This window comes from Stegodyphus dumicola, chromosome 9, assembly GCF_044657685.1.
Source record: "Stegodyphus dumicola isolate Sdum_Otavi_A_Nest chromosome 9, ASM4465768v1".
Classification (NCBI taxonomy): domain Eukaryota; kingdom Metazoa; phylum Arthropoda; class Arachnida; order Araneae; family Eresidae; genus Stegodyphus; species Stegodyphus dumicola.
Genome location: NC_140776.1, coordinates 144,065,895 through 144,078,254, shown reverse-complemented (window position 1 = coordinate 144,078,254; position 12,360 = coordinate 144,065,895). Strand labels below are relative to the sequence as shown.

General features: G+C 33.5%; 1 protein-coding gene across 1 annotated transcript in view; it reads left to right on the top strand.

Moving 5' to 3' along the window:
- The window catches only part of LOC118196522 (tyrosine-protein kinase Src64B-like), an 82,857-nt gene that overhangs the window by 51,374 nt on the left and 19,123 nt on the right, over window positions 1-12,360 (top strand). Inside the window, exons 5-7 of the mRNA XM_035367982.2 lie at window positions 954-1,054; window positions 5,483-5,635; window positions 8,728-8,892. Coding sequence (XP_035223873.1) covers window positions 954-1,054; window positions 5,483-5,635; window positions 8,728-8,892 — 419 coding nt within the window. The remainder of the gene's footprint in view (window positions 1-953; window positions 1,055-5,482; window positions 5,636-8,727; window positions 8,893-12,360) is intronic.

The following is a 12,360-nucleotide window of genomic DNA, read 5'->3' as shown; positions in this document are numbered from 1 at the left end:
TGAACTTCCATGATCAAAATGAGCAGTTAAGGTAGTCATATGTGTCCGTTTTCATCGATTTCACAGTAACGTAGCTGAAAGGGGATGGTAGAGGCGATTTGCCACGGACGCCACTTTTTTGAAGTGAAGTATAATTTTAAAGAAAAACAACGATGAAGCACGTGAGGCCATTGCCTTAGGTAAAGAATGAAGAGAAACGTTAATTTAAATATGAAAAGTTAGGTTTTTTTTGTTTTTTTTTAAATAGGAGTTATAATTGTTAACTTTCAACTTCTCAAAATTAGTAATCATAATTTCAACTTTTCATCTTTGAAATACACCAAGAAACACCGTTCAAAACATCATATTTAAAGTAGCAAAACTTATTAACGCTATTTATGATAATTTAAAAGTATTGCATTCTTGACACTTCTTTCACACTCTGTGCTATACCCCCGAATGTATGATTTCCATTAATCACCTCCTCTTAAGCCCTTTTCTCAGTCAAGTAGCGATTCTGTACTTGAGTTTTAACACATCATAATGATAAAATAAAAAGCAGCAAATGTATTTAAAAATAAATCAACTAGTTTATTAAGAAGAATTTTGTATTACAAACAATCCAATTGAATTAAGAGAAGAATTAGTAAATAGTTTATTCACAAAAAATGTTGTAGTCTTACAGTACTGCATAGACTGTTTTCTAACATTAAAATTTATTGTTTGAACTAACATATGAAAGTTGGTTTACGTTTGTGGTAATGAGATACAGGGGACTATACTTATCTAGAAAACACCATACTGCTGACTCTTTTCTCTCCCTTAAATCTGAATTATAGTTCTTACCTCTCGCACTTCGCCATATTGCCATCCACATCAGTTTAAGGTACAAACTATCATATTAATATCGATGTACTACTTAATTAACATTAAAACTATTGTTCACATTTCTTAATTTTGTAATATCTTTTCAGTTGGTTTTTTGAAGAAACAAATCGGACGGATGCAGAACGATTGCTTTTGCAGCCAGAAAATCCTAGGGGAACTTTTATGATCAGGAATAGTCATATACCAGGCTAAGTTTCAAATCTTTTCCTTCATAAGTTTCTAAGCGTTCTATATCATAAGCTAAAATAGATCATAAATTCTAGAAACCCAACTTTAGATGTAATCTTCTAAAGTTGGCAAAATCTACTTTAGAAGAATGTATATTACGTAAAATATAAATGATATTTTTTAATTTATTTTTAGCAGATAGCTTAGAGTACTTAGTGGACAATAAGAATGGCTAACGGATTCTGATCCCCCAGATTTTTCTGCTTTTTACTAAACTTAAAATTTCTTCCCTGTGGTAACAATAGTATATGCTAACAACAGTGGAAAACATGCAAGCTAGTATATGGCGTATAATTTAGAAAAACAAGCATTCATATTTGCTGCCGGTAACCTTCGTTTCAACCCAAAAAATTATCTTTAAGAACTTAGCTTCGCTTAGTTCCTTGGTTTATTATGTTTAAGAAATTAACATCGTTTCAATTCAAATAATTACTTTAATTTAATTTGTGAATTATCTTCTGCTGCCTTTACCCTGCCTTCACGTTTTTTCGAATTTTTTTTCCTGTGATTTTTATCTATGTTTCGCATATTTCATACTGACAATGTACCCCAGTGGTCTTCAAACTGTGTTTCACGAGTAAAAATAACAATTTCGAAAAAAAAATTGTAAAACATATACACTCTTTGATTAATCTTTATTAACCAACATATCCGCTCGAGTACTACGATAAATCAGAAGGCTTGCCAATAAAAGGGAATAACTTATCGACGTATTAACAGATTCGAAGTTAAAAATCTAAATTTAAACAAGAGCAGCTAATATAGTTTTGGTTGTAGATTCATGCAAAATACCCAGAAGTTTTCACGCATCTATAAAAATTTTAACATGTTTCAGAATAGAGTATTTAAGCAAAAAACCTTTCTCAACTTATATAGCAACCAAAAAAAAATTAATTAAAAACAGAAACAATTTCATCGCAAAATATTAAATGCGACTGCAGATAACATCAATAGAGCTAGACCTCAAGAGTTCGTATGAAGCAGCTGTTAGAATAAATTAATGTCACTTTCGCATAATGAAACTCAGCAGCGTCAAAAACAAACGAGCGCCAAACGATATATTGGAGAAAGGATTCTACCTACATTTTTGAAGTCTTAAAACTTTGAAATCTTAAAAAAAGCAAAGTTTTAAGCTCAGGTCTTAAAATGTTTTTGCACTTGCCTTGTATTTGAGCTTCATTCCTTTTCAACCATGTTACCTCCTTTTTTGGAATATACTCCAGGTAATATTGCCTAATACGTAAACCTAAAGATATTTAAAATTTATAAATGAGTTCTTTTTTCAACACTTCAATTTAAATGTTTGTGAAGACTGTTAATTTTGATTTGTGTTCTAATTGAATTAAGGAAACTCTCTAACTTGTTAAATAAAGATTTCATAGTTATTCTAACTTACGCGATTCTTTTATAAAGCTGCGCTAAATAGAGGACAGTGTACTTAAACGCCTTAACTGTATTAAATGCACGACATATCAGAAGCACACCCCAGTCACTACATATAATGCAATGGTAGGGAACACCTAGAGCACGAGTTAATGCTATTAATGGGTAAATTACATTAATTTTATGTTAAAATATTTTAACGAAAATAATGTATTTTTCTTAATATAAAGTACTCATAACGTATTCATCTACTTTAAATGTTTATTTAAGATAGACAAAGTTTGAAGACTGATGTAGCTTAACTCTTGTTTTTGTTCTCTTAATAATAATGTCTCTCTAAATGTTAGGATGGTCAATGATAAATCGGTAAAAGTTCTTAAAACCCCTCTTCTGCGATATATGATGTCTCGTCCGATATGCAAGATCTTCAGCTACCAATAGCTGATGTTAATCTGTCACGTAAGAACATCGGAAGTAGTTCAGGGGGATAGAATACACAATCCTCGATATCACTATCACTAGAGTTTTGTTCGCAATTTACGCCAAAATAAGGCTGCTGTTTTACCTAATTTTGTAAATGTGTCTGTATTTGTAAACCGAAGAGGGAGCCCTTTTTCTAAAAGCTGAGTATTATTGTAGATCTCAAAACTTACCTTTCAAGAGGTTTTCATCGATAGAGCTTTTGTCTAAGTCCTTGAAAATTTGGATTTTGACACAAGAATAAATGTTATTCTTTTGCCTCCGAAACTGCATTATCTGCTTCAACAATAGATCAAAGTGTGATCAAGTTACTGAAAACGTATTATCTCCGACGTCATTTCGCCGGCTTGAACACAAATATAAAAGAGCAGAACTGATAGTAGAAGTCTTAATGAACGAACTTTCTATATCTTTCATTCAGTGGGATTTATGAGGCTTATGTAGGAGCCAATGCCATTTTTCTTTCAACAAATGAAATCTTTGTGATAGGAAATGAAATGAGCTTGGAAATCGATGTTGAGCTACTGCAGAGTTCCTGAATAACCACGATTAGAACTTATGTTTGACAATTTACTTCAATTTCAGTAAAAGCGTCCGGCTCGACGGACCATGTACTATGATTCTAAACTAATGAGTGGACTGTATAGCAAAAGAACTAACTAGTTTATTGACGGTAATTAACTACATTCAGACCTAATACATGCTCTGGCATGTTGCTTAGCCGAATCCAGATGACCAAGTGAGAGTTTCTCTCCTTATCCAATAGGTGGCGCTGTATTCTAACTTAACAGCGTCCTTGAAAAATCTAAGCCCACAAAAATAATTGTGTTGTTTATTAAATTAAGCAAGGAGTTCAGAATTGTGATAAGAAATCATAAAACCATATATTGTGGTACGTATCGAGTACAACAACTGGAATGTACACAAAAAATATTTTTGCTTTATAAGCAGACTTTAAAAGGAAAAGAAGGATTTTGTGAATCCAGACTTTGTGCTCAAGAGTTTCTAATCTTCAAAGTTTAGAAGTTTAGACTAGTCATTGCAACAAAACCATTTAAATTTACAATTATGATGTAAATTATTTATTTAAACATGCTATGTAAATGCTGTGATATATAAAATTAAAATAAATCCGCTCATTATTTTCGAATTCATCAAATATATCAAATACGAAACATATTATACGAGGGTTGGAACTTTAATAGTGGCAACTATTTATTTACAAGGAATACAAAAGTGATTCATGTCACCATGTTTTACAGTCCTTCAATATAGTCGCTAGCATTGTGTACAACCCGTTTCCAACGATGTGGAAGTCGCAAAATACCTGTAGCAGCGCCTGTTTTGTTGATGGTTTGAATGGACCGGTCTACTGCCGCAAGAATCTGAGGCACAGTTTGGAAGCGAGTGCCACGAAGTGGTTCCTTCATCTTAGGAATTTAGTCACAAGGGCTTAGATCTGGGGAGTATGGTGGATGGTAAAGCACTTCCCAGCCCCATCGCTTGAACAGATCAGTCACAGCTTGCGCTGCATGCGGCCAAGCATTATCATGCAAAATGAGAGGAGCGTTCTGCAGAAAGTGTCGCCGTTTTTTTCTCAGAGCTGGTCGGATATTGTGCTCCAAAAATGAGCAGTAATACTGCGCAGTGACGGTCTGCTGTGGGGGAACGGTATGTGTTAGGATGACACCATCTTTAGACTTTAGACCGCGAGCTAATACAAGGATCCGTTCTTCGCGTCACTCCGCATGCGCGTGACGTAGGCAGGACGAGTCTTTTTGCTGAGAGGTAAGGTAGGTATGTAGTTTACGTGTGGTATACGCGATATTTTTGGTTTTGTTGCGTAGCGTTTTTTCAGCTGTGTTGCCACTATTAAAGTTCCAACCCTCGTATTATTAATTATGCTTCAAACGTCTCTCGCCACAAAAGCGGTCTTTATATTACCACTATGTCTCAATATTTCGAGTCTTTCCTCTATGTTAATTTTAAAACTTTTAAATAATCTCAGTTTTTCTGGTCATGGTAAATTTGCAAGTTACCTGTTTCGTTTCAATCTGAGATCAAATAATGCATGTATAAAAAAAAACGTAAACAAAGATACCTCAAAATGTGCAAAATTTGATACTTTTCATGCCCTACCTTTGATGGCCCTAGATTATGCTTGCAAAAGGATTTGAAAATGTTCGGCGTGATTTGACCCGTGAACTTATATATTTTCGTGAAGTCCAGACTGCTGTTCTCTGTTCTTGTTCGCTTTATGTAATATTTAATGTTCTAGTTAATTTACTTTTGTAAGTCCCGTGTTATGCATCTGTGGTGCACGCGGAGATTGTATGCATTAAAAATATATTACTGGTATAAAATACTCAGAAACCTTTTCTGTTTCTAAGCGAAAAAAAAATGTATAGTTTTATACTTAAATTCAATTAGATGTTTCTGAACATGAATTTTTTTTTTTTTTTTTTTTTTTTTTTTTTTTTTGTTGTTGTTGTTTATTACAATATTCTAATTTTTCCCCATCTAGGTATTTATGCTCTTTCAATAAAAGACATTTCGCCGGAAACAAATGAAATATTCGTGAGACATTACAAAATAAGGACGCTAGATAAAGGAGGCTTCTTTATTTCACCAACCACTTATTTTACCACCCTCAAACAGCTCGTCGTCTACTACTCAGGTAAATGCTTATTTTTCAGGTAAAAGTTTTAAGTGCATTAAAGTGTATGTATAAAAAAAAGGTGGGAGAATTGAGAGAACTTCATTGTGATATTACATTCTCAATTTTATTGGAGAACTGTTTTAAAGAATGCATCTTTTCATACAACATTTTTTATTTAAACTCATAATATTATCGGAATAAAATATGTAAGATTAGTTTTCCACCCAGAATCATATACAACCTTATAAAAAACTGGCTATGTGATTTGAACGTTTTTTAGCATGCTTGATCTGTAGCTTTTTAGGTTATAAGGTATTTCTCCCACCTTCTTAGCATGCCTTCGTGGTGTAGTGATCCGTGTTTCGAGCCCAAAACTAGTGACTCTACAGTGGCGCCCAAACTAAAAGGTGGTGAACACATGACTTTAAAAGACTTTAAAAGGTTGAGTAATATATATTTATCGCCCCACCGTGGGCTAAGTGGTAAGATTACTGAATATAGGTACTTCGGCCATCATTTAAATTCCTGAGAACTATCTGGGTGCATAAAAGTTGTCATATTTCCTTCATTTATAAACTAAAAACAAGCCAGTTTCCTTGAAAGGTTCTCTACGAATGCATACTTTTCCTTTAAAAATAGCCTTTGTGTGATTTGCAGTATTTCAAATAATTTACTCGAATCCTTGCCAGAGGAGGCTGATTGCTAAAGTTTCACTTACAGAAATGAAGAATTTGCAAAAAAATTTTTGCAAAAGCTCCTACTGAAAGAAGGATCTCAAAAAGGAAATCCTCTCATGTGTGTTGAGATGTTGAGCCTTCTCAGACTAGCTGAAGATGTGGATCTTCTAGAGCAGCGGTTCTCAACGTTTTGACTAACGCATACCATCTAAACAAAATTTGAAAACCTTTAGGTTACCACTACAAAGTACTATTATCCACTACAAAGTACTGCTATCACCACCACTCTTGAGCAATGTTCATATCGCATAAATTTACGAGTGTTAGAAGAAAACTCTATCAGGATGTTGGGGTTTTAATTTTTGAATTTAATAGTTAAAAATACTTTGCGTACCACCTATTTTTCTCTTGCGTACCACCTATTTTTCTCTTGCGTACCACCTATTTTTCTCTTGCGTACCACCGGTTGAGAACCCCTGGTCTAGAGAAAATCTGCGAAGCGGAAAGCCACTGTCAATGAAATCCAGTTAGCAATACTAATATAGCAGGCCGTCCAGTCGGTATAGGGGTCAGGAAGCTGACTGCGATGCCGAAGGGCCTGGGTTCGAATCCCGGAGAAGGTATGGTTATAACTGTCCTTCCTTTCATAGGAAAGGCGATGGTGGCCCACCTATTAGGTGTCTCCATAATAAAGAGATGAATGAACTGAGAGTTATGAACTGAGAGTTACTGCGAACTTTGATGAAAACATCTGGCTTGTAAATTTTTCAAAATTAAGGAACTCCACAAAAAAATTTTTAATGCGTCTTGAGCAGCCGAAGCTCACTTTTTTTCAACGCATAGAAATGACAACTGCTGCATATAAAAGGATTGTTGATCCACATGCTCACACTAAGCAGCTGTTAAAAAATAATTTGTTTCCATTGTTACGTTTTAATCTTAGAACATAGATATGCTTATTTTCAATAGGTATAACTATACTGGGACTACCTTTTCTTTCTGGAAGCAGTCATATCAAAAATATATTGAATTATATATTAAAAAACAAGTAATCCACAGAATGAAAAAGCTATGCGAAGACTAACACTTTAATATATTTAAGAGTAAGGTTTATCCTAGGTTGTTAACAGTTATTTTTAGTTAAAGCCACTGTCTTATCTCTCTTAATTTCAGCTTACAATTTCCTGCCAGAATGTGTTTTCAGAATCGCGGTTAAATGCAAATGAAGGAAAAGCAAGTATTTAAAGTTGAAGTTCTACTGACTTCCTTAGAGAGCTAAAGATTCCGACTAGCGCGCGTTCGCCTTTTAGGCTACTCTCTCTCCAAAGCTATTTTTATGCTCGGCCGTACCTTAGGCCCTTGATAGCTTCGTCGTATAGTTAGCGTTAACGGGCCAACTCTTGTAGTATTTTAATAGCTCTGGCTATATCTTTTTAGTTAAATTTAGTTAAGCTTTATTTGTCAGTATTCCTGAGTTCAAGCCCAAGTGGGGGCTTTGCTATAAACTCCGAGAAGGAGTCAAATGTTAAATTCTTATTTTGAGAAATAAAGGGTACTTAACCCTTCCTGAGTTCTGTTCTCTGTCTACTGCACTAAAGCGATTATTCGCTTACCAGTTCTCAAGGTTCCACACATTTAGCTGTAAATTATAGGTTGGAACATTACATAAGTATAACATTAATAACAAGACAAGATTCAACTTATTATTGAGTATACATTGAATAGTTCTTTTTATCTAAAAATGTTTTGAAATGTCAAAAGTAAACCAAATCTCATGCTAGAAGTAAGTTGAGATATAGTGTGCCTCTTACACGCTATAATTCTGAGCTTAATTTTTTAAGCTCTGTGTTTAAAGTAGACTTATTCAGCTAGAATTTGAGAATCTGACAAAGCTTCACTAACTCTTAGACCTCAAAACCCTCTTTCTTTAAAGAGCTTTGTTAAAGAACTGATTAGAAGACTTGAACAATGGGCCCTTTCACATCATCGGAACTTCAAAACGACTCTAACAACGAAGTGAATTTCATCATCCAAATTATGCTGCATTCTTATTGATCATTGTAATTGTGTTTGGAAAATTTATCAGTTTTAAAACCACCGGGAGAGGTTTAAGTTTTATTAAAGAAGAAAACCATACTATATTTAGCACAATCATTTGGAAATGCTCTTTTGTAATCAGAAGATATATAAATATTTTTCTCAGATAACTTAAGGCTTACTTAATGGGATTTGTTTATTACCGAAAATAAGTGCTAAATTTTCATACTTTTGTTAAATAGCTATGCACTTTCTAAAATTTGATAATGTTAACTTTCAATAGTTCAGTATGAATTAATGGTGACAATAATAATATATTAATGTCATAGTTATTTGATTTTTAATCATTATTATTTTTACAATTTATTTATGGATTTTCTTATGAAATTTTCTCAGCCGAGGCGAATGGACTTTGTTGTAAACTACAGAAACCTTGCCCGCGATTACGTCCGACTCTTCCCGGGCCGTCTCCGGATATCCGAGATGAATATGAAATTCCATACGAACAATTACAGTTTGTTCGACAGTTAGGTAAAGGAAACTTTGGAGAAGTCTTTTATGGTAAGTGAAATTGCATAAGAAAATGCGGGAACGGTAATTTTTTTGGTTTAAAAATTACTTTTTTTATTGTTATAATTTTTCTTCAATATATCTTTATACTGATTTCAGAAATTTATCAACAAATAGCATTTTTATATATACATTTCGCATAAATGAAGTTTTAAGTGATAGCTTTATAATCCTTAATAAGTAAATTTACTAGATGATAAATACAGCAACAAAAATATAGCAATCTTCTGGTAAGGAATTTTGAATTCTAATTTAGTTTGATATCAGTTCTCTTCGTGCAGTATACTCGAATCTTAACAAAAGGCACACTTACTTTCTTCGCTGCCATGGCCAGCCTTCTATACTAAAATTTCATGTACTAATATTTGAAAGTTTGAAACCGAGCGAGCTCTTTTGAAACTCAGGTGCCCAACAGATCCCAAAATTCTTCTACTATATTGGTGTTATGTGTAATGTGGATATGGATATTCCATAGATAAAACACACTGTTATAAAATTAGTACATAGCAGAATTATTTTTTAGCCTAAAGCAATCGAAGTAAAAAGCAACTGAAATTCTAATTATTTACCCAAGATATTCTTTAATCACATAGATGAAAATATGTCTTATAGTTGCTGTGTATCATAAACTTCAAACAAAAAAAAAATTTGTTTCGAAAGTATTATTATACATTTTGTAATTCTATAGCTTAACAATTATAAAACTTAAATTCTTATTTAAAGGTTGAAGTGATGGTATCATGTAAATTATTGCGCATTCTATGTTGGAGGACGACATTCTGAATTGCACCACTGAAACTTTAATTAATTTTGCAATATACAACTTATCAAAACTAAAAATGAAAATGGCCCACTTTCGTATTTATTAGTGACAGTCATACTTAATAACTACTGATGAACTCCTAGATATGTTTTATTGTAATCTAGGCCCACGGAAGCTCGTCTGCATCATTTACAACGCAGGCGATCCCCAGTCAAAGTAACATCGCTGTTCCACTACTCATAATCTTTCACCTAAATTTTATGTAAAAATTATGAGTTTCAAAACACAAAAACAGGAACAATTTTTAATAGAAAATCGGCTACTGAAACGTTAGAAAGGATTCGAACAGCATATGGTGGAGCACCAGTCAAGAACACAAGTATACGAGTGGTACAACCGCTTTAAATGTGGGTACGAAAGCGTTGAAGATGAATCAAAGATAGGGCCCCCTCAACCTCAAAGAATGATAAAAATGTGAAGAAAATTCTTCTTTGGTAAAAGCTAACAGACGTGTAAAACCTCAGCGACTTTCAAATATAGCTGGGAAAGAAATAGTAAGTTAATTTTAAAATAGATAATAAGGAAAGTTTGTGCTTGATTTGTGCCTTGGATTTTAACAGAACAGCAAAATAAAGACAGAAAATCTTACCACGAAGATTTGCTGAATACTGCGAGCTAGGACAATAGTTTCTTAAAGTGTCATAGCGGATGATGAAACCCGGTATCTATATCATAACTCAGAAGCGAAAAGACAAAATGCACAGTGGAAAGGATCGTCTTCTTCTATACAGTAACAAAAAATAAGGATATAAAAATCAAAGACTAAGGAAATGTTAACTGCATTTTTTGATTACAAAGGACTTACTCACCGTAAATTTGTTCATGAAAATCAAGCAATCAGTATTTTTTCAAGGGGGTACTTTTTTTTGTTAAAAAACAGGATAAGGCGAGTTAGGAATCCTTTGATTCTAGGTAATGTTTTTTTTTTACACGATAATTTACAGAGTTCCGTACAACATTGTTTGTACAACAATAATCTTATTAAAAATTCAATTGCAGTGATAAATCACCCGCCATATTCTCCCGACTGATTTTTTTTTTTTTTTTCCTTTTCCAAAGCTTAAGATGGCTATGAAAGAACAGAAATTTGGAAACGCCTAGGGTATTAAATCAAACGTTGCGCGTATTTTGAGAATGGTTAGTTCCAACGCCTATAAATAGGGTTTTGATGACCTGAAAAAAACGCTGTAAAAATTGGATAGACTCCTCTGGCGATTAGTTTGAAGAAGATAAATTTATTTGAAAGTTAGTAATGTCTATTTTTATTTAAAAGAAATTGTCCATGTACTTTATGGGTACAACCTTATACATATGCTATCAAGTGTAGCGAAAAACTGAAAATTCTGTCTGGTACAATAACCACCTTGTTGTTTTATTTTAAAAATTAAAAAATCCCATGACTCCTCACTGACGCCTCTTGAGACTGAAATATATACATATTTTTTTAATTTTAGAGTGGAATTAATAAATTTAATGATAAAGCAATGAAATTAAAAAACAATCTTATGTATTTAATAAATTTATGCAGACAGTCTTAATATGAGGTTAGCTACAATAATTATCTGGGACGCAGACGAGTTACTTGAAGCTTGGTTAACACGTGGCAACAGGTAATTCTTAGAGATGTAAATATAAGGTCACAATAAACATAATAATGCTTTCAAAAATGAATATCTATATTTATAAATTTCACAGCTGTTTCATTTTGTCGTGTCATTTGAAATTCTGAAGTATCATTTCACTTCAGAAAACGTGTAATTGCAAAAATCGTAAACCTTGTAGTAACGGTAAAATTCAGCATGAGTTGTTATATGCCTTTGAATTCCATGATTGCGTATTCTAAAGGTCTTTCTGACGAATCTGACGAAGTTAGCCTTACAAACATTCTTACTTAGTACAGTTAAAAATTTTTATCAGTTCCGACATTGCTAAGATCTCAACTGCAGAATCTCTAGTGTTGAATCATATTCTACCTCTTACATTGATAGCCACTAAAAATCAACTAAAATCTAAAAATTTTACCAATAATGCATTTTTAGGAATGAACAGAGAAGTTTTCTAAAAAGTTAATAAAAATTTACTCGTTTGTCTTAAATAATTTTTGTATGCTAGTTCCAAAATGCAGTTCACATAATAATTTCATTCTGCTGTCACTGATGCCGCATTTCTTCTGAGTAGGAACTCAAAATTTCTGATGAGAGACAAGATGCATACCTATGAGACATTTTGGTACAGTACACTGGTGGGCAAAAATTAAGGACAAAGTTCAAAAATTAGCTTATCAGCGGAACAAACAGGCACAGCAGTCTGAAACACCAATCAGGAGATTGACTAAGGTCAGGTACGGTAGCATATGTGCATATAATGCAACTAGATGTAATGGGGGGGAATGTCGGAGGGGTATAAAGGTCGCCGGAGGTGTAAGCTCAGCATTTCTGGGAAGCTATTGCACGGCGTATATCAGTTTAAACGACATCGAGTTGCTGCCTCAAAGTGAAATGTCGAACAATCAATCTGTTAGACGACATCTGCATGATGTTACCCGAGTTCGAATCATTGGAAAGACAGAGGAAGGTAGAAGTGTGAGAAGTGTTTCTGCGGAGTACAGGATTGCTCACAGCTTCGTTTAATGACTT